This window comes from Pseudoliparis swirei, chromosome 9 (genome assembly GCF_029220125.1).
Source record: "Pseudoliparis swirei isolate HS2019 ecotype Mariana Trench chromosome 9, NWPU_hadal_v1, whole genome shotgun sequence".
NCBI classification, from domain to species: Eukaryota; Metazoa; Chordata; class Actinopteri; order Perciformes; family Liparidae; genus Pseudoliparis; species Pseudoliparis swirei.
This window is the reverse complement of record NC_079396.1, coordinates 8669652-8691439: the sequence shown is the minus strand read 5'-3', so window position 1 is coordinate 8691439 and position 21788 is coordinate 8669652. Positions and strand designations below refer to the sequence as shown.

Here is a 21788-nt window from a genome sequence, read left to right as displayed (position 1 = left end):
GATTGCAATTCATATCTTTGCATATTTAGATGATAGAGTTTTGCTTATCTTTTCCATTTATACATTTCCTGTGTGTGTTTCATGTCCTCTTGTGAGTACAGCAGGACTTGAGAAAAGAACTAAAATCATTCTCAGGAGGATAAATACAATCATCGAGTTTTGTCCTTTTGTGTCTGGAAAAAGCTTATTATAAAGTATTAATATCAATAGTAACCGAAAGGCTGTATACTTTTAGTGATAATTAATATATATTACATTTTCCTTTTTTTAAAGACTTCTTGTGATGTCATCATGAGTAATAATATACATAAATGATGATATATTTTCAGATGCCTCGGGGTCATTCGCATCGATTGTCTCTGGCCGCCAAAAAAAGGATGGAGGCCATTCGGGAGCGGAAAACTTTTGACAGTTTTCCTGATGCAGTGCCAGAAATCTTGGGTACATAATTCCATCCATCCATCCATTATCAATACCGCTTATCCTCATTAGGGTCGCGGGGGCGCTGGAGCCGATCCCAGCTGACATAGGGCGAAGGCAGGGGACACCCTGGACAGGCCGCCAGTCCATCGAGGGCACATATAGAGACATACAACCATTCACTCTCACATTCACACCTATGGGCAATTTAGAGATCAATTAACCTGCAGCATGTCTTTGGACTGTGGGAGGAAGCCGGAGAACCCGTAGGGAACCCACGCTGCCAAGGGGAGAACATGCAAACTCCACACAGAAGGACCGCCCAGACCGGGAATTGAACCCACGGCCCTCTTGCTGTGAGGCGACAGTGCTAGCCACTACACCACCGTGCAGTCCCCGTAATTATCTTTCCTTAATAGCTGTCCGGTGTACGCTTTTTACAGCGACTGCTTTACAATTTTTTTTCAAGTAGATTATGTTTCATAATGTTTATTTTATTCTCCTTGTCTATTCATAATAGTCTGGAACAGGGCGTCGCCATGCTGTGAAGCGCTGGCCAACTTCCACCTTCACTGGAAAGCAATGCAAGTTGGTCCTTCCTGCCGAGTCCCCAGACAAGAAGGTATATTTGCTTCAATACATTTTCATGAAAATAGTGGATTTATGTCAGATTATTTGTTTGCCAATACTAAAAATGCCCTTTTTGTGTTAGTTTGTCCTTGTTATAGGGACTTCTCATCTGCGAAGCATCGTGGATGGTTTTGTGGAGACCCCAGCAGATCTTTCTGTCGGTGTCCTGTCCGTTCCGGGGGCCTGTGCAAGGCACTTGCTGATGGAGGTCCGAAATGCTGTCGTTCACCGCACTCCAGATGTGGTCGTTCTTCTGGCGCCGGGCAATGACTTGACCGGCAGCAGGACCGTCACTGCGGCTGGAGCAGACTTTGTCAAGCTCCTTCAATGTCTTCTTGGGCGATGGACTGAGGTACGATATCCTATACATTATGTTGGTGTGTACGTTATTATGTTGAGCCTGACATTTGGAGAAATTAACTTACTGAACATCTATTGTTTAGGTTGTCGTGGTGGATTTTCCTCCAAGGCGAAACGTAGTCTTTGCTAGGCTTCCTGTATACTGAGTTTCACCAGGCAGCTGCAGGTATGTTTTTAAGAAACAGGATTTATGAAGATTTGCATGTTTACCAGTTAATATATGCTTATGATGTAGGGAAAACATGTTTCATAGTGTAATGCATGTTTATTTAATTCAAAAGAATCATGTTTGTATATGTGTGTGTGTGTATATATATAATAATGCAGATGAACAGACAAGATTGAAATTATATTTCTCTGAGTTAATAAATGGAATCAATGGGAGAGCTATGCATTATAGTAGTCGTGATTGTTGAAATATCATTGATTTGTCAAGACATTTTTGTCAATCATTTCATTAACAAATGATTTTACTTTGTTTAAAGGCGTCCCTTACTCCTCTGTGGCTGATTGTTTCCCATGGCATCGTCGTGACCTATGGTGCAGAGATGGGGTAAGTACAATACGCTGATATGTGTAAAAGTTTGGCGTACATATGATCTTCGCAATCAATTTATATTGATTGTCACGAAGTCTATGTGTAGTAATTTATTATTGACTTTCAGGTCCATCTGAGTGACGACAGAGGGATGCCCATCTTGGCAAACCAGTTGTGGAGTGCTGCACGTCTGCACCTCCAGAGGAAGGTCCCAGCTGTTCCTCCGAAGACAGCACCTCCTGTTCCCAGGGACCCTCCAAAGGTGGCCATGAAGCAACCGGTCGTGGAGGAGGGGGTGGTGCCACAACAAACGGCACCAAAGTGGCAACGAGTTGGACCCGGCAACAAGGTGAGAGATTGCACACTGAAACTTTGTAGATGATTGTTCAAACGCATATTGAGCGTGAACATGGTATCATGTAATTGTTCAAAGCAAACACGTTTGTGTAATATGCAATTTTTTTGTATTACAGAGGTACTATTGTGAGGAACCTGAGGAATCTTGTTCGCCGAAAAGGACCGTTGTTCAGCAGCAGGTATGTCATGGTTCATATATTTACTGTATAAAAAGATATATTTGAGTACTATTTGTATGGCTGGTGTTTGTGTAACACAATGGCAATGACATTCTTTCTGCTTTATATATACAGGCAATCAAGGAATGTTTCATTCCACTGAAACGGCTGACGTTCAGCACCGAGGTCTTGGCTACCATGAATGTTGTGGTTCCATCCTGTCTTCCAAGTCCAAAGGAGGCCCCAGTGGTTGCTTTAAAATGCACAAAGGTACACGCACGTACATTTTCTGGGAATGTCGGGACCGGTTTTTCATTTGTTCATATTGAAATTGCCAGAATTATATTTCTGCATTAAAATATTTGCTTTATGTATATACATATAGTGTGTTACTTATTACATCATTGTTAATTAATGAATAATATATCTTTTTTTAATGTTCTTTATTTCTGTTTTTATAGGCTGTTGTAATTCCACAGGATGTGGAAGTCTGTCCCAGACCAGCCTTCCCTACCCAGCCACAGCCAGTAGATGTGACTGCAGAGGTTTGTGTACTTAATTATTTTTAATGAGGCTAAAGAATACGGTATGAGTCAAATCTGCTTTTATAGTGTGTGTGTCATTGTCGGTTCATTAATAAATACGTGACTTTAAATGTGCTTTGTCACTTTATGTTTAATTGAAGGTGCCAACTAGCCCAGATGTGGATGTCTGTCCGACCATTCATCCCATGGCTCAGTCACTGGATGGGAATGCCAAGGTTGGTGAACTTGCATATTTCTAAATGACCTAATGGAATGTTTTTGAGTAAAATCTGTTTCAAATTGCTGTGTAATATGTGAAGTAGATGTGCATCTTATTTCATCATTGTCAATGTTTACGTACATGTTTTTAAATGTTCTTTGTTACTTTTTGTTTTAAAGGAAGTCCCAATCTCCCAGACTGTGGAAGGTTCTCCAACATCTCCTGCCAGGGCTCTGCCAGCGGATGAGAGGGAGAATGTCCACAGCGCTGAGAGCTCATCCTGCTCCATCCAAGGTGAGAGCGGTAAACCTACTCATGGGTGCATCTGTGCAGAGAACCGGCAAGTCGCTGTGGTTGCTGGCACTGCTGTAAGGGCAGTACCACATTCTGGACGAGGTCTTGCAAGTAGTGTTGTCGCTGCAATCAAACATGTGATTACTCCTGTATGCACATGGAAGAGGGCAGACGTTGACAGCATACTTGTAGAAGCTCGCAAAATGGCCTGGAATGTAACTGCAAACGAATTGGCCGCGTTTCTCTCACAGAATGCTGTGTTTGGAAAGAATTGGGACGTTGATCTGGGCAAGACGGCGGGTTACAGTTTGCAGGGTTTAGATGATGAGACTGTGGTGAAAGGAAAACTGGAGGAACTGCTGGATAGAGATGGGATGTGTCTCCTGAGTCTTAACGGTGCAGTGAGTGTCGTGGTCAAACATGACAAGTACATTGTGGTCGTGGATTGTGGTGTACGCAGTGCGTCTGGGATGTCAGCAACAACTGGCGCTTCTGTAGCGGTCTTCAACTCAGGCATGGCGGATCTGATGTATCACATTAGACCGCTGCAGAAGTCCCTAAACGCTGACCGTTGTGCTATTCGCAGCATTTCAGTGAGAGAAAGACTGGGTGAAACTGCATGTTTGGCAACACTGACATCACTGTCTGTAAACCCAGTTGCACACGCCATGTCAGTCAGCTGTGATGGAGACAACAGTGATGACATGGATGCTGAGGCAACCAGTGACGTCATTCATTACGCACATGTAGTCAGCTCTGATGCAGGCAGCAGTGATGTGGTTGTTGAGGCATTCAGTGATGACACACATGCAGTCAATGACAGACCTGCCAGGTGTAACAATGATGTCATGATTGTTAGGGGATCCTTTCACCAGGGGGATGACCGGTTTGAGTTTCCAGGTGTTCAGTGCATGGCCATAGCCCTGGTAAGTTTGGCAAAACACAATCAAGGGAGTGTTTTGTCATGGCAGCAAAAAGACCTGGGGCCTCATTTATAAAGGAATTTACGCAAGAAAAAATGGCGTACGCCGTTTCTACGCAAGGTTTGCGATTTATAAAATACTAACTTGACTGGAAAAGGTGCGGTCCTCCACGCAAACTCGAACCCATGCGTACGCACTAAGCACAACAACAGGAGAGACGAGAAACTGCGACACCGTTGGCAGAAGGAAGAATGGAGAGAAATATGTGGAAATAATACCATCAATATGTTACTCATTTATCATATGAAGGACTACTTTTCAAACATTGATTAAAGCCAATCTTAAAATGATTAAACAAACTTCTGTTGCGACTCCTCAGTGCACACAGACACATAACTTGGAGAAATAAATAAATACGGATATGTTATTTAAAACCACCTCGAATATGTTGTGTTAATGTTATGAAATGTATTCTCATAAATGATGCGGTAAGCAGGAGGACAGAATTAAGTCTATACTGATATATCATGTGCAACTATATACGTTTCTGTGATTAAAAAAGCTTCATGGTCTAAAATCAATTATCGATAATAACTTCTAACAGTAGCAGGCTAAAACAAGGGTTAACACAGATTCAGCTTTAGGTGCCTTACATATAGAGTGAAAAGGAAGCCATATAACTATTAATATTCCTTATGATTAGGACGAATCTCCGTCTTATTATGGCTAGCAAATGGACCAGTCAATAAAAGCAGGGTCATTTCACCACCTGTACCTTATCATATACAATCAGGTGGCCGGGTGTGTATAAAAAGACGTGCCACAATGCGTAATGACGCACAATGGCTGATTTGGCACTATTAGAGGACTTGGCAAATGGAAGAGTGCGGAGGGTGCGTAATTTCAGAGACCGGCAAGATTTGCTGGCCAATGATGATGAGTGGCTCATGAGCCGGTTCCGACTTCCAAGAGCCGTTTTACTAGAGCTGTGTGCTGTGTTGGGTCCGGAGTTAGAGCGGAGCACCAGAAGGAACCGAGCCGTGCGGTTCCAATCCAAGTATTGACAACACTTGGATTTCTGGCAACCGGCACGTTTCAGAGGGAAATGGCTGATAGGTCGGGGATATCCCAGCCCACCCTCAGCCGTATTATGCCAGATGTGTTGGGAGGTATAATTGCGTTGTCGCCTTTATACATAAAGTTTCCTTACACGGTGGATGAGCAGGCAAATAAAAAAAAGCAATTTGCAGCAATGTCCGGTTTCACAAATGTAATCGGTGCCATTGACTACACTCACATTGCTGTAAGGGCACCCAGTATCAATGAAAGTGCATTCGTTAATCGAAAGCACTTTCATTCGATTAATGTCCAAATTATATGTGATGCTAACATGCTGTTCACCAATGTGGTTGCTCGGTGGCCTGGGTCAACGCACGACTCCTTCATTTGGCGAAACAGCAGTGTTGGCCGCCGACTTGAGGCTGGAGCTGTGCGTGATGGGTATCTTTTGGGTAAGATTTTAAAACTCCTAAATAATTAATAATGTATATATGCTGCGTTATATAACCTATGTATCAACACTACAGGTGACAGTGGATATCCTCAAGCGGTGGCTGCTCACCCCGTTCAACAACCCGCAGAGCGCAGAGGAGCGAAATTACAACACTCGCCACAGCCAGGCACGAGCTGTGGTAGAGCGCTCAATAGGCCTGCTAAAGGGCAGGTGGCGCTGCCTCGATGCCACAGGAGGAAAGCTTTGCTATAAACCGGACAAGGCATGTGCAGCACTTTGGTTCGACCGAAAATCTATTTTAAATGTGCTATATAAATCAAATTTGATTTGATTTGAAGGTGTGCCAAATTGTGAGGCCGTGTGCTGTGCTGCACAATTTGGCACTCCTTAAAAATGTGCCGTTACCCCCTGAGGCTGCATGTACCGGCCACGAGCCAGACCCCCTTCCCCATGCACATCCACACCCAGGTGGAGTTCAACAGCGTCTGGATGTGATGCGTAACTTACACACACAACAAGGTATTGAAACAACTTATTTATTGGCTATATCTTTTAAACAAGTGCATATTTCTCCCAACACATGACGAATTTGTCCCAGCTCTCTTGCAACCTCGTGTACTGCAGCAAGTGTGTCCCTCTGATTCTGCAGGACTGCATCTGTGAGGACACGGCCGCTGCTGGAGGGCTGCGCAGGAGGTGCTGTGGAGACGCCGGGCCCGGGGCTCGAGGCACGAGGTGCCGTGCCCGTGGAGGCAGGAGGTGCCGTGCCCGTGGAGGCAGCGGGGCTCGAGGCACGAGGTGCCGTGCCCGTGGAGGCAGCGGGGCTCGAGGCACGAGGTGCCGTGCCCGTGGAGGCAGGAGGTGCCGTGCCCGTGGAGGCAGCGGGGCTCGAGGCACGAGGTGCCGTGCCCGTGGAGGCAGCGGGGCTCGAGGCACGAGGTTCCTCGCGAGGTCCTCCTACCCTGGTGGAACCAGCATCTTGTTAATTCTTTTTTCTTAATAAAGTTATGATTTGTTTTTCGAAATACACGTATTGTTTTATTTACATACCAGCAGATATCACACAACTTGAATACATTTGGTTTACTCTCATTTCAAACACGGGTATATAAATGTGGTTACCTAGTTCAGTCGGTGCAACCTTAACATCAGTGTCCCCATCTGCCTCCGTCACCACTCCACTCAGCAGGGACTCGCCGATTATACCGGCCAGCCTTTCATCCATAGGGGTGAGCTCCGGTGCTCCTGTTCCCCCTCCCGTGGCACACCCACTCTGCCTGTGTGATGCCAGGCGTTTTTTGGCGTCCACCTTAATGTCAGACCACTTCTTTTTGATTTCCGCAACAGTGCGACCCTGTGCTGATGCAGCGTTGACAGCATCTGTCACATGCTGCCACTCTTGCCTTTTTGGCATTTGTTACGCCAATGCTATGGCCACCAAACAAAATGTGTTGCCTCGTCTCGATTTCTCCGACAAGGATTTCTACTTCACAGTTGTTAAAGTTTCTTTTTTTGCCTCTTTTTTCCTTGTTTGCCATGTTCGATGTAGTTTGTGTGTAGTTTGATGAATATTCATTATGGGTGTATCAATGACTATTTATGGGCAAATATGGGTGTGACGGGAAGACCGCAAAAGCTGCTCCGCATTTCAAGTTGATTGTGATTTATAAAGGGAAACCGGCGTAGGATGTGCGGTACGCACTTCCCTCGCATTTACGCAAGGTTTTATGAATGGGAAAATGGCGTAAATTTTTTGTACCTATTTTTTTGCTTTCTACTACGTAAGCAACCTTCCTACGCAAATCCTACGCACGCCGTTATGAATGAGGCCCCTGGACAGACTGCTGGTTTTGGCTTACGCGTTGTACCAAGATTTGAGAAGAGAGTGGGCGAGCACAAGAACGACCTCCTGGTTGTGTGTTCCTGAACTGCCCAAGCAGTCATATTGATGGAAAGCAGTTCACATTTAAATATGGTGCTGACTTTAAGTCAGGACTTGTCGATGTGGTTGAAGGTGAACTGATTGAAAATGGTACCTGCGTCACTCTTTCTAGTGCACTGGATCTCACATTGTCACGATACAGCACATGTCTTCTGACGCTGTGTGGCAATACATGCGCAATCATTCGTGACAATGACCAGTATGCAGTCGTTGACTCACATGCACGCAATGCTTGTGGCATGGTTGATGCAACAGGAAAGAGTGTTATTGTGTACCATTCTACCAGCAACTTCCTTAGTTCTCTTCAGATTGTGATCGTAGATGAGATTTCCATGGTTGACAACAAACTACTCACATACATTCATGGTCGACTGCGTCAAATCAAACAAACTGGAGACTTATCCCCATTTGGAAAAGTTAGTGTAATAGCCGTCGGGGATTTCTTCCAATTGCCTCCAGTGAAAGGGAAATCACTTTGTGTTGATATTGCATCTGATCATTTATGGTCCAACCAATTTCACATTGTGGAGTTAAACAATTGTCAGGCAAAAAGAACTAGCTTTTGCAGAGCTATTGAATCGCTTGAGAGTGAGATCAAAAGACAGCCCATTGTCTCAACATGACATGCAACTCTTAAAACAATGTGAAACTGGTGAGGATTGCCAATATTTGCACATCTACCCTACAAATGCACAAGTGAAAGTGCACAATGTCAAACGGCTCTTACAATCTTGTCCGGAATACATTGAAATAAATTCCCAGGATTATGAAAATAATAAACAAACTGGTAAGCGAGAGTTGAAAACAAAACCTCATGCCAAAGTGTATCAAACGTGTCTGACGGAGAAATTGCTTTTGGGGAAAAATGCTCGAGTAATGCTCACAAAAAATGTTGATGTTATGGATGGTCTTGTTAATGGCATTTGTGGCACGGTAACAGAAATAATAACGTCAAGCAATACACATTTTCCTCAAATCATCTATGTCGAATTTGATAAAGTAGTCGGCACACAGCGGCGAAAACAAAGCACACCCCCCTCATTACAATTCGCAACTTCCACAGCTATCAAACCTGAAGAAGACCATGTAACCACTAATGGAGGATTACGATGGCAATTTCCCCTGAAACTGGCTTGGGCATGTACAGTACACAAGGTCCAGGGTGTTACTGTTGATAAAGCTGTGGTTTCCCTCAAGAAAATCTTTGCTCCTGGACAGGCATATGTAGCATTGAGCCGTGTCAGAAATCTGTCGGGGTTAGTGATTCAAGATTTCGATGACAGTTATTGCAAGGAAAACATTCAACAAGCAATTCAACGCTAGATGGTGTTTTGAGCCCTCACCGGAAGGTGGTCCCGCCCCCAAAACTCTGATCCAATCAATGCGCTACCCACTTGGAGCGCATGATCCAATCAATGCGCAACCCACTTGGAGCGCATATTCAAACTCACTTGGAGCGCATATTCAAACCCACTTGGTTCAACATTTTCAAAGGTACGTAGCTAATATATTTATATTTTTTGGGCCGGCTAATGTCATTTCAACCTGCTAGCTAGCTAAATCTGGTTAAAACATTAGGTAACAAAGTAAGATTAATTACTGTAGATTAATCACTGTATTTTAGTGATTGTTAATGGTTAGTGGTTATCTTTCAAATGACGTTGAGACTGGTTGACTTCCAGGCTGCTTTGGAATAAGGATAACTGAGGCAGCCACCAGTCTTTGGATAACTGAGGCATCATAGGTAGTGTTGACTGCCAGGCTGCCTAGTCGTTGGTACACAGGTTAACTCACAGGCATCCAGTTGGTTTTAGATACCTGTAAGGCATCTAGACGGACAAAAAGAGGGGCTGACTCCCAGGCTGCTTACTATCACTGGTTAGTCTCAGGCAGCCAATTGGCTTTGGATGCCTGTGAGGCACTTGACGTTGAGACACGTTGACTGTAGACTGATATCCCTTAGTTAAATTGTCCTCATGCCTCCTCATAGAGATAGGCCTATTGAATAAATCTGCCAGATTATTTTTAACATTGCATATGCCTAACATTATGTGATAATACTAACCACACTCATATTGCCTTTCTCTTTCAGTTTATGAAGAAATGGCGCCCATGAAGGGTAAGGTTCAACCTAGACCTACTTTAATGACTAAAAAAAGTCTCTTTCACACACTGACATTTAACAATGACTTCAATAATTCCCCAAAAAATACTTATTAGTTCCTTGCAATGTCTTTATACAGTAGGACTGAAGCGTAAGGCCCTGCAGGTGGCAAGTTATTCTTTATCTTGCCATCTGGACTCGAGTACTACAACACTAGTTCATCTCCTCATATAGCAAATTTGGTTACTTCTTGTGACTTTATAGGACCATCTGCAAAAATAGCAATTTTCCACCAGTCACCACTGGTTGGTGGAGCCTCCGCCCCAGCCCCATCTAGCCCTGCTGCTCCATCCGCCCCATCCGGCCCTGCTGCTCCACCATCCCCTACTGCCCCATCCGGCCCTGCTGCTCCACCATCCCCTACTGCCCCATCCGGCCCTGCTGCTCCACCATCCCCTACTACCCCACCCAACCCTGCTACTCCACCATCCCCTACTGCCCCATCCGGCCATGCTGCTCCACCATCCCCTACTGCCCCATCCGGCCCTGCTGCTCCACCATCCCCTACTGCCCCATCCGGCCCTGCTGCTCCACCATCCCCTACTGCCCCATCCGGCCCTGCTGCTCCACCATCCCCTACTGCCCCATCCGGCCCTGCTACTCCACCATCAACTACTGCCCCATCCCAGCCGGCATTTCAGAATGTCCACAGCCTTTTGAGGACATGCTCGGGGCATCGAAGCAAAAGGTGAAGTGCACAACTAGGCATAGGTTTCTTCAAGACAGGTTTATATTTTTAGTGGTAGTGTGGTAGTAACAGTGCTGAGACCATTTGTGATGGGATCTGGGAAAACCAGTCACATGGTGAAATTTGACCTTTTGGAAGCTGACTTCAAGCTTGTTTCAAATATTTTTCATTATTTGTCTGTTTCAAATGTTATGATTGCCCAAAGTCAGCTGATCAGTTAGATTTCATGGAATAGAATTTTGACAAAAACAACTTTAAAGAGAGGGGTTCTAAATAGACCGGCTGGTTGAATAAAGCACATTTTAACACATTCAATTAATGAAAAACAAGTAGATATGTTTAGGGATGATAGACAACATGTTATAGAATAATAATTGAATCAAAACCCAATTTCACCAAAATACTGAGTTTCGACCTACTCGTATTTTCACTCTAATCTCAAAAATGTCCCTTTTCACCATGTGACTGGTTTCCCCAGAGCCCATCACAGTTTTGGGTTATAGGAACATCTGTTGGGATGGCAGTAAAGACAGATGGGCTATGTACAGACATTACATGTGTACAATACTGTATGTAAAGAAGATGAAATCCTAATATTGTTACGAATAATATTATTGAAACATTGAAACCTTCTTTGAGTGTGACTCAGAAATTATTTTTACAAAGATACCAGATAACGGTGGAGATCAGGAGGACTGCTCCACCTGAGAGCATGTCCATAAATACCCTCACTGCGCTCCTGAGAACGAGCAAAAATTTGAAGAGGGACCTCAGGCAGCAGCTGCAGGAGGTCGGGGTGACTCTGGGCACAGTGACCAAAGTCACCTCACTATGCTCAAAGCTGTCAGAGGGTACAGTTCAATTCTACTCACTATTCTTGTAACAGCACTTTTTACATAAATTTATATCAAGAAATAACTTCAGAAAGCCAGCTCCAAACTATTACACCCCAGTGTCAATAAGTGTTTCATTGTCACATTGGTATGTGCATCAAATCTGAATTTAATACTGTGTTCGTGTCATATGTCTTTCCCATTTTTGTTAAGGCGAAGCCAAGGACCTGTGCTCCTCCGTCGGTGCTCTGGCTGCCAGGAGCATCGAATTTAAAGAAGTGGCCATGCTGCCGGCATCAGACCCCACTGTGGCCACAGGGAGAGCCACGGAGTTCAAGTAATTTGCAATATTCCACATCCTATATCTGGGCTCTGACAGGTTTAATAGACATTATTTATCCTGAATTTATGTTTTTATCTTTTCCTCCAGACAACAGCTCCAGCACCTCGCCAACCAGGTGAGGTCAAATGATCAATTTGACCTCCTCACGCACACCTTGGGGCCAGGAATGGTAGAGGTGGATATTTTTTTTAAGTGTGTTGACACACACATTGAAAATATTAACAATTAGCAATTTGTTGTTTGTTGTGTTCATTCATTAAATATCTTCATGTTCTACATCACTGTGTATGTGTCGTGAATTGGAAGTGTATTGAACTTGGCATCTTGATTTAACTAGTCTGATAATTTAGCTAGCTGGGCCTGAAATCGCATGGTGTAAATTACAGATCCGACATGTTAGGCATGTGGATTAAGGCAAATAGTCATGGTAACACAATATGTCAACACTAATTTCTACAGCTTCACATAAGGGTTTATTCCAGTCGAGTGTTACAAGTTAATGAAACCCCAACTTACATTAATTATTCCAAAAAAATGTATCGTCAGAGGACACACAAATGATGGAGGAGAGACATGACTGATGGGGTGTGCCGTATTCTTTATTGAAAATAAAGGCCAAGTACAACCCTCATACACACAGTAACCAAGTTGGTACAGAATAATGTGAAAATGGTAAAAACAAAATTTCACACGCAAACCGCTTAGTTTACTAAGCACTAAGGATGGCAGAATTTAATACACTATAAATATTATCTAAATATTTTATTGGGGCAGTGTGGGACAGGTCGGAAAACTGGGGAAAGACTAGTTACGGGTTCGCTGTCTTCGCCTGCGCTTAAATGCCCCGTCGTGATGGACAGTTTGTATCTGCCGCTTGTTGTGGTCTGTCTTTGAATAGTTTGCAATTCGTCTTTTGCTAAGTTCAATGTGTTTCCTGTATTTGTGCAGTCGCTCAGTCTTTCTTTTGTTAAAGACCGTTTTGAAGCGGCCAAAGGCGAGCTGGTGTGTATGTTTCACTGCTGTATAAAGGTCAAGTGATGGCTGATACTCCTCTGACTCACACCAATTCCTCAAATCATAAATCATGTCCTTTATGCAGTATTTTGCCTGGTGAACTGGTGACTCACTTTGTTTCTATATTTTCCTGGTCCACAGTTGTGGTTGGCTGTGAGGCAGTGGTTGACAGTGTTGATTCACTAATTTTGTTGGCCACCAACAGACACACACATACTTCCCCATAACTGCTTGCCAAGCAAGATTCACAATACCCACATTCTCTCCATTTTGCACCATCACTGTTGTCTCATCACTCACAAAACTGTTGGTTGCACATAGCATATTTGCTGTGTCTTCTCTGAGTGCAGCTGTGTCAATCAGACACCATCTGAGCTAACACTATGTGTTTACATTTCTGACCTTGTCCATTGACTGGACACTGGCAAACACTGTACAGTAAGTCAACTTCATAAAACACATCAGGCTTGCTTTCTGAGGGTACACTGAAGCGGGCCTCAGACAAATACTGGATGTTTTGGTCGAGCCCATGAGACCTCATCCTTTCAGCTGATATGACACTTTCTTGGGATCCTTTTGTGGGGGCTCGACCAGCATTAACGAGCTCATCAAGTTGGCTGAACAAAACACAAGGGCAAGGGTAATCATTGTCAGCATAATTTAAATTAAAAGATTAACATTTAGGATTAACCATGAATCATATTGCGTTTAACTTCCTAAATATGAAAATACACAGACTTACCTGTAGTACTTCACCACATGGTTATGGAGGATTAGTAGAAGGTCATCCAATTTTTTGTTGCAATATCCTCCAAGGAAATTGTATTTCAATCCGTTGAAAAACCTTTGAAATTAAAATTATGCAATTAAATGAGTCAGAAAAAAACATATATCCATAAGTAATAATTTCACTCATGAATCTATAACTATTCAAAAGTGAAGTTTCCTCACCTCTCCACAACATTGTTGGTCTCACTTTGGTGGTGGAAAAACATTCGGCCAAAGTTGGCCCACATAGCCCCACACTGCAGCCAGGTCTCTGAGGTATTTTGACACTCTGGTCGCCCCTGTTGCTGTCTTGATTTGTTCAAGGACTCTTAGCAGTTTCATGGAATACTCTCTCCTACAAATAAGTGAAATTAAGTAAAAAGTCAAGTGAAATGCAATTGCAATTCTGCAATTGGAAAGAATATAGTTGAGAGCTCCTCATTAATCTGACATTCCATTAGTCCAACCATACCTGTGATTAGAGTGGCTAGGGTCTGGAAATGGTGTAGTGTAGTTACTGGTCTCGTGTATGGTTGGACTAATGGCATGTCGGACCAATGGGATTTCAGACTCATGACACAGCCCAGTAACATCCCAATTTTTTTAACAACCCTTTTTCATCAAATCATGGATATTTTCACATTTACTCTATATGTCGTTTGCCTCTTTGACCCACGCCTGTAAATAGCAAAGGGCATTCAATAAAATGAATGTTTTTGTTAGTTCATTGCATTTCTCCAATTGTCTTTTAATATGGCTTGGTTATTGCTCACCTGGTTTGATTTTTGAATCCTTGGGCCTATGCGGCCTCTTGGGCATATGTTGTTAAGCACTTACAAAATAGAATATATTGACTCCTTCATTATGTTGTTGTAATTTCTTTATTTGTTACCGTGATTACTCATATCCTCCGGCCCCTGACTTTGCCTCAGTTTCAAGAACCGGCCCCAGCTCCAAACTAATTGAAGAGCCCTGCTGTAAAGGATCATATCATCCAGACCAGAAGCTGGCCATAAATGAGAGGATGGTAGCCACAAAGGCAAGGTAAGCTTTCAAACAGTATTCATCAATAAAACCAACAAAGTGGGGAATAATACTTTGTGCTTGCAGACATGCATGGCTACATATGGAACTTTTTCATTTATGAGGGGAAGACAGCAGAACAATTGATGGATGGCTGGGCTACACAACTGTGACGAGGCTTCTAGAAATTCCACTTTTAGGGACAGGATATCGGGTATTCATGGATAATTTCTACACCAGTCCCAAGCTTCTGACCGATTTGGAACGGAAACGCATCATGGCTTGTGGGACTATGCGTGAGAACCTTCGAGGTTTCCCTGCCACCAAAGTAAATAAACTGGTGTAGTTCCTAGAGTCTTAAAAAGTAGGATGGGAGCCAGTCTTCAGTTATCAAGCTCCTCTTTTATGGAACCAGCTTCCACCTTCAGTCCGGGAGGCAGACAGTCACCTCATTTAAGAGTAGACTTAAGACTTTCCTCTTTGACGGAGCTTATAGTTAGGGCTGAATCAGGTTTGCCCTGGTCCAGCCCCTTGATATGCTGCTATAGACTTATAGGCTGCTGGGGGACGTTTAGGATACACTGAGCACCTATCTCCTCCTTGTGGATGAATTTTCATCTCTCAATCACACATTACTAACTCTGCTTTCTCCCCGCAGTCCTATGAGACGTCATAGATCCTGTTTGCCTGATGGATCATCGAGGTCTGGATCGTGGAATGCCTACTACCAACTACGCCACTGTCCTGTTGAGACTCCGCCCACTCCTCTTTACCTCAATCTGCCTGATGGATCGTGGAGGTCTCCATCATGGAATATGCCTACTACGAACTATTCATACAATGTCATATTCATTGAATGTATTTTAAACTCTAAATATGTCCTTCTGTACACATTACATCTATTGCACCTGTCCATCCTGGAGAGGGATCCTCCTCTGTTGCTCTCCTGTAGGTTTCTTCCCTTTTTTCCCCGTGAAGGGTTAAGGGATGTCTATAGAGCGTATTCACGTGATGTCAGAATCGCAATCGCGCCATCTTGGGGTCCACTTATTAAATGTCAGAAGAAGTTGACCTGGCTATTGTGTCCGCTGTTTGATTATGCGAGAGCCCAGCAACCTCATGTCCTTCTGCATTACCAAAGATTTCAGCGGTTGGAATTGAATATTTGCAACGCTTTTTTACCTGATTTTACTCGCTCAACACTTTGTGGTTAATTCCCTAGTTACCAGCACATAGCCCGGTCACATTTCTGTAAAACAGTTTTCATTTCCGCTATCGACCATGGGACATTAACAACTATTTCTGCGTTATACTTGTTGTAGAAATACCACAAATGTCGGAACATAGAGCGCCCCGTGTCTGGGTTCATATTATGATCCGTAGTCGCACAGCTCCGCCTCCAGCGCACATTCAGGACCAGCAGTGACTGTTTGGCTGGCCGTGCTGATTGCTGTTCCCATGGAGCCAGTGTTTTATTTTACCTTGAAATGAATCAGAGTAAAGGCAGACATCGCCCGACGGAGTTGCCATGTTCATGGCTTCCATCCACAGTTCCTTTTGCGCAAGTGAAACATTGATTTTCGCTCGGCGAAACAGCAAAAAGAGATTATTGACGAGTGTGTCAATGGAAACGTGCCCAGAAACCGATGTATCAATAGAAACACATGAGAACAGTCGTAACGCTCATACGCCGAAGTAGATGCATGACAAGTTGAAGTAATAGTCTGTCTTGTTGAGATGATATTCTGAATCATTAGTCCCACATCCAACAATGAGGCACAGTACCATAATCACAAAGCACACCGTTTGGAACTGCAATTGTGTCTCCTTCAGGATATGATGGTTATTTCTAAAAAAAGAGCGGCATAAAATAAAGCAAAACAATGCCGTGCATGGACCCCAACATGGCCGCCAAAGGTTGTTGTGGTCACGTGAGTGAATAAGCTCTATATGTACAGATTGTAAAGCACTCTGAGACATTCGTAATTTGTGAAATTGGGGTATACGCAGGTACGTATGGGCGAAAATAATCAAAAATGCGTAATGCCACTTGTGTTAATTCGCGCCTTTTGCGTAATTGACCGATCTGATGTTGATCGTCTCTAACCAGCAGCATGTCATTTCTGTCTCTACGTGAGTTAACTCTTCTCCGCTCTCCTTCTCGCGCGCCGCAGAGCTCCGATGCCACGTTTTTCCCCAACGCCACCCTTTACATTCCAATTCCTTCGCCATCAAAACCACAAAAGAAATCCTGGAAGACAACCCTGTAAAACAAACCATGAAAATAATCTCAGCATATAAAAATGAACCCTAACCTCAAAGATATATTGGTACATGCTAAAATAAACATGCTACAATAAATAGCACTAAAAGATATCATCCCAACCAAACAGCGACAAATCATACCACAAAACAGACCAACATAATGCAAACATTCCTGACCCTAAAGCACTCTAATGTTGTGTATCTCATTAAGTGTAATTTATGCAAGAGGAACCTTTATGTAGGTGAAACACGCAACACCCTGGCCACCCGACTCGCACATCATCGATATAACAACCACAAACTCAAAACCTCCACCCACTTAGTCAAGCACTTTATTGAACACAGGGTCAAGAACCTTCACCTGCAGGGAATCCAACAAAATTACCGTTGGTCCACAGAAGAGAGAAGAAAGGCAGAAAGATTCTTGATCCACAAACTAGGAACCTTACACCCGTAAGGCCACAATATAAATTACAGAAAATAGCTTAATTAAACCCCTAGGAATACAGGATCACATTGAAGTTCTAAAAAAACCATTTTCCACCCCTCTTCTCCCCCACAAGGGCCATCACAGCCTGAGTCCGAGGAGGAACAACAGAGGTCAATTAACTAGAGGGATTACTTCTAAAATACACCAATTTGAATTTAATGTTAATTCAAATAGATAGGTGACTTCATATTATATTAAGGTAATTACTTATTATAAATTATATAATATTTTGTATTAGCTCTACCTACATTTAGATTTAAACTTCTCTTAGGGGACAATTTTAATTTGATTGAACCAAATTAGCACTCATCAGCGGGGGTACTTAATTACATCCAGCCGTTCCCTAGTAATTAGGTTATGAATTTTTAAAGGGGTACAAATTCTATAGTTTTAAAGGGTTAAATATTAAGGAGTGGGGGACCAATGATGTGATTAGGACCATATGTCACAGCGTTGTGACGTATGACACCCTTCCCTGCACGGACCAGTACCGGGGTAGATACCCGGTACCACGGCACCAACATAGAGGACAGACGTCACTCCCCAGGACGCAGCGCAGGGCGCGCACCCGACACACACAGCGGGGTACGGTGCCCGATTACACCTGAACGCACCTCGCTCCCGACGGAGCTCACCGTCCCGATACGAAGGGACGCGTACCACAGACCGGTACCGGGGGAAAGACCCGGGACCACGGCACCAACATAGAGAGAGCAGACGTCACTCTCCAGGACGCATATTGTATAAAGCTATTCAAGCGGTACATCATTACAACGTGTCAAACTAAAAGGTCCCAGCTAAGATCAGGAAGATGACGAATAATTTGGGCAACTTCATCAAGCCGGCGTCTCCAAACCAAGCCACACAGGAGGCGTTCAAACGCAGCGCTAATGGTTGGGAACAGCGTACAAATCAAGATCCTGGAGGGTCACTATGAAAAGGTCATGGCCAGAGCTGCAGCTGCTGGTGGACCTCCCCAACAAAGAGTGGCTGGCCCCCTTTGAAGTGTCCCTCAAATGGGCTAGGAGGAACTACAGCCGGAGGCTGGCACCTGACATTGACAGACACAAAACGACACATCAACGACTACTTACTGACGCACCAGGACCCCGAGGAAGACAACCAGGAGGACCCAGAGGAAGTCGTGGGGGACCCAGAGACCACCACAACCAAGCGGCCCTCCCCTTCTTCTCCCCAACAACAGCACAGGTGCACACTCCGGCAGGTGAGGACACACCTCCCCCCATGCTACTAACACCAGCAGGAGCCCATGACAGCTCAGGAGAACGGGACCCGGACATGGCGGACAGTCTTCCCCTGTCTGTGAACGCCTCACTCTCCCCAGCATCACCACAGGAAGGAGAGGACCCTCCCTCTCCTGTGGTGACATGGCACTGTGGCAGCTGTCTCCAATTTGGCCTCGGCTGCTGGTGATTGGCAATCAGTCAGCAGCCGAGGCCGCCCTCATAAAAGCTCTCAGCTGAGTGGAGTAGGAGAGTGAGCAGAGGCGCAGTGTTGTGGTCTGCTCTGGGTTGTGTGAAACACAATAAAGAATATGTTTTCAAACAGAACCTCATTGGTCATGGCTGATCCTTGGTGCTTTTGGGGGAAACCCACGGGTAACGGCAATGGAGTTGCTACAGGCACCTTCCACAACCACTCCCTCAGAGAGCAAGAGGCCGGTGCTCTCTTAGCCTAGATAGCCTTACAGCAGTGCACCCGGGGCCCCCCACACCCCCTTCAAACAGGAACGGGTGCTTCGTCATGGACGATGATGCCTCCATCACAGAGGGACAGCGTCGCGTCCCAGGCAGGGAAGAAAACCACCCGGCCATTGGCCATGAGCTCCCCCGCGCTCACACCCATCAGGAGAAGCAACGCTCTGCAGACTGCAGTGCAGTCCCTGCAGTGCAGTCCCCCTGCTCACAGAAACAAGCGGCCCGTCTCATCCGACCCATCACACATCGGGCGTCGCCCAGGAAGGCAACCGACGGGCAGATCGTCCTGCAAAGCAAGTGGGTCACCCTGGGCGACTCCAACGTCGGCAGACTACGACCACACGACATCGCCGGTCTGCAGATTGACTCTTTTCCCGATGCCACCTTCAGGCACGGAGCAACCCTGATGGAGAACGCCACTTCGTCCTGCAAGGTGGAGAAGATCATCCTGGCGGTCGGCCACAACAGAGGGCAGAGTAAAGAGACAATGGTCAAGCAATTTTATGCTTCATAAACGTTTTTCCTGTTTATCATAGCAATGGCCTTCCCATCGCCGTCAAAGTTTCTGTTGCTCAATGAACCGAAAGGCAAGGCCATTGTGCAGGCATTCCAATTATTGAGTGCAAGTACTGCTTGTGTCCTCATAGCACCTGCTAATTGAAGATTCATTCTCTCACATCCTGTGTTTTTTCACCTACAGTATGCCATCAGGGATGAGGCTGTCTCCAGACATGTCCTGCCTGGAGACATGCAGCGAGGCGGCCGCACACATTGCCGTGCTGACCCGCCAAAAGAGGCAGAGCGAGGAGCGCAATCGGTTCCTCCAAAATGAAATCGGCATGAAGAATGACTTCATTCGCCGACTGGAGGAGCCGAAGCAATCGGCAGCATGACGTGCCATGCGCAAGTCTCGCGCAGTTTGGAACGTGAGGTCCAAGATCACGTTCCGAGCTGAACACACTTCCACGGCATCTTTTCTAAAAGTAAGTAATGCTTCAATATTATGTATGTGTGTTTGATTCATGTGTTTTCTTGTTCGGTGTCATGTTACACAGCAAATGCGTTCAGCAGTGAGAACGCTTATATAAATTCTTATTAGAGCTAACCGTCACACAATGGCCGCTCCATCAGCGAGAGCGAGCCCATTGTGTGACGGTCAGTTAATAACTGCGTAATACCTGTCGCGCTGTTCACGAAGAAACGCGTATGTGAACTGGATCGTGCACTTACAGTGAACCTGTCTAGTTAGTAAGACTTGCCTAGTCGTGACATATTAGCGTGTGTGAACTACGGTGCTGCAGCGCTCGCAGTTGCTTAGTAGCAACTACATGGGTCAGTCAGTGGCGACAGGGCACCCATTTTAGTGCTGATGTCTCCAATACTCATGGTATTGACAAAAAGTTATGTAACAGCAACATCGCGACCACGTAACCTGCACCAGTAACAATACCTGTAAATGGCCGTGTGAAAACACTAATGCAGCGAGTAAAACAGTAGTGACTGTTATGGATTCAGTGTTGGACAAGGGCATGTTAATACACCAGATGGTCTGTTGAATCCTTTGATCATTTCAGTGCAAGGAAAGTCATGCAAATGTCAACATACATGTATATATCATTTTATTCTTCATAAACGTTTTTCCTGTTTATCATAGCAATGGCCTTCCCATCGCCGTCAAAGTTTCTGTTGCCCAATGAACCGAAAGGCAAGGCAATTGTGAAGGGATTCCAATTATTGAGTAAGTACTGCTTGTGTCCTCATATCACCTGCTAATTGAAGATTCATTCTCTCATATTCTGCGTTTTTTCACCTACAGTATGCCATCAGGGATGAGGCTGTCTCCAGGCAGGACATATACATTGCCGTGCTGACCCGCCAAAAGAGGCAGGGCGAGGAGCGCAATCGTTCCTCCAAAATGAAATCGGCATGAAGAATGACCTCATTCGCCGACTGGAGGAGCCGAAGCAATCGGCAGCGTCTCAAGATGGTAAATATGATCCGACCTGGTTTTCTAACAATAATTTCATTCATATTACACTTGCTGCTCATACCATACACAATGAACTCCTTTAACAATCTGCTTCCTTACATTTCTCAGACATCGCTGACGAGGAGATGCTCGCCGTTCCTCTTTTGGAGGAGGAAGATGTATTGTAAATATGTTGTTTGATTGTTTAAAGTTGCGTTTGATTATTTAATAAAAATGTTAGCCCAACTTTCCAAATGTGATTTCTTCCACTCAGTTGGGCCAAAGCACGTCAATGATGACGAGCTATTGTTCAAGAAGTGTATCCTACTTTGGCATTTTGTGAGTCACTTTATCCGAGTGGCAAACAGATTACAAGTACTTGACTTATTTATCAGCCTCATACATTACAGTTTTCCTGTCATGAACATTTGAATTGCAAATACATATTTATTTACTGTTCACTACAATGATTACCCTATTAACCCTCTGAAAACGAAGCACGCTGCAGTGCGTTTTGACAGCTTTACGTTTTTTAAATCTGTATATCTCCGCGACAATACGTCGCCGAGATACGTTTAAAATACTGGATGAATCCGGAGAATTTCCTCTTCCGTTTACTTCTCTCCCGTAAGCT

At 44.6% G+C, this 21788-nt stretch overlaps 1 protein-coding gene and 4 long non-coding RNA genes across 5 annotated transcripts; all 5 read left to right on the top strand.

Annotated features, from left to right (window-relative positions):
- The first annotated feature begins 912 nt into the window (after window positions 1-912).
- LOC130200200 (uncharacterized) lies at window positions 913-1950 on the top strand. The gene is made up of 4 exons (XR_008832945.1): window positions 913-1042; window positions 1133-1402; window positions 1494-1576; window positions 1896-1950. It is a non-coding gene; the product is annotated as an uncharacterized LOC130200200 (long non-coding RNA).
- A 1064-nt stretch (window positions 1951-3014) lies between these two features.
- On the top strand, window positions 3015-6432 carry LOC130199917 (uncharacterized). Its single transcript, XM_056423769.1, has 4 exons — window positions 3015-3223; window positions 3387-4427; window positions 6011-6147; window positions 6351-6432. Exons 1-4 carry the CDS (start codon window positions 3194-3196, stop codon window positions 6430-6432), a joined length of 1290 nt encoding a protein of 429 aa, XP_056279744.1. The 5' UTR covers window positions 3015-3193.
- Window positions 6433-6462: 30 nt separating this feature from the next.
- On the top strand, window positions 6463-6966 carry LOC130199686 (uncharacterized). Its single transcript, XR_008832872.1, has 2 exons — window positions 6463-6837; window positions 6877-6966. It is a non-coding gene; the product is annotated as an uncharacterized LOC130199686 (long non-coding RNA).
- A 4560-nt stretch (window positions 6967-11526) lies between these two features.
- On the top strand, window positions 11527-12183 carry LOC130200043 (uncharacterized). Its single transcript, XR_008832920.1, has 3 exons — window positions 11527-11582; window positions 11778-11901; window positions 11995-12183. It is a non-coding gene; the product is annotated as an uncharacterized LOC130200043 (long non-coding RNA).
- A 7409-nt stretch (window positions 12184-19592) lies between these two features.
- LOC130198889 (uncharacterized) lies at window positions 19593-21400 on the top strand. The gene is made up of 4 exons (XR_008832708.1): window positions 19593-20168; window positions 20840-20923; window positions 21002-21172; window positions 21284-21400. It is a non-coding gene; the product is annotated as an uncharacterized LOC130198889 (long non-coding RNA).
- Window positions 21401-21788: the final 388 nt, after the last annotated feature.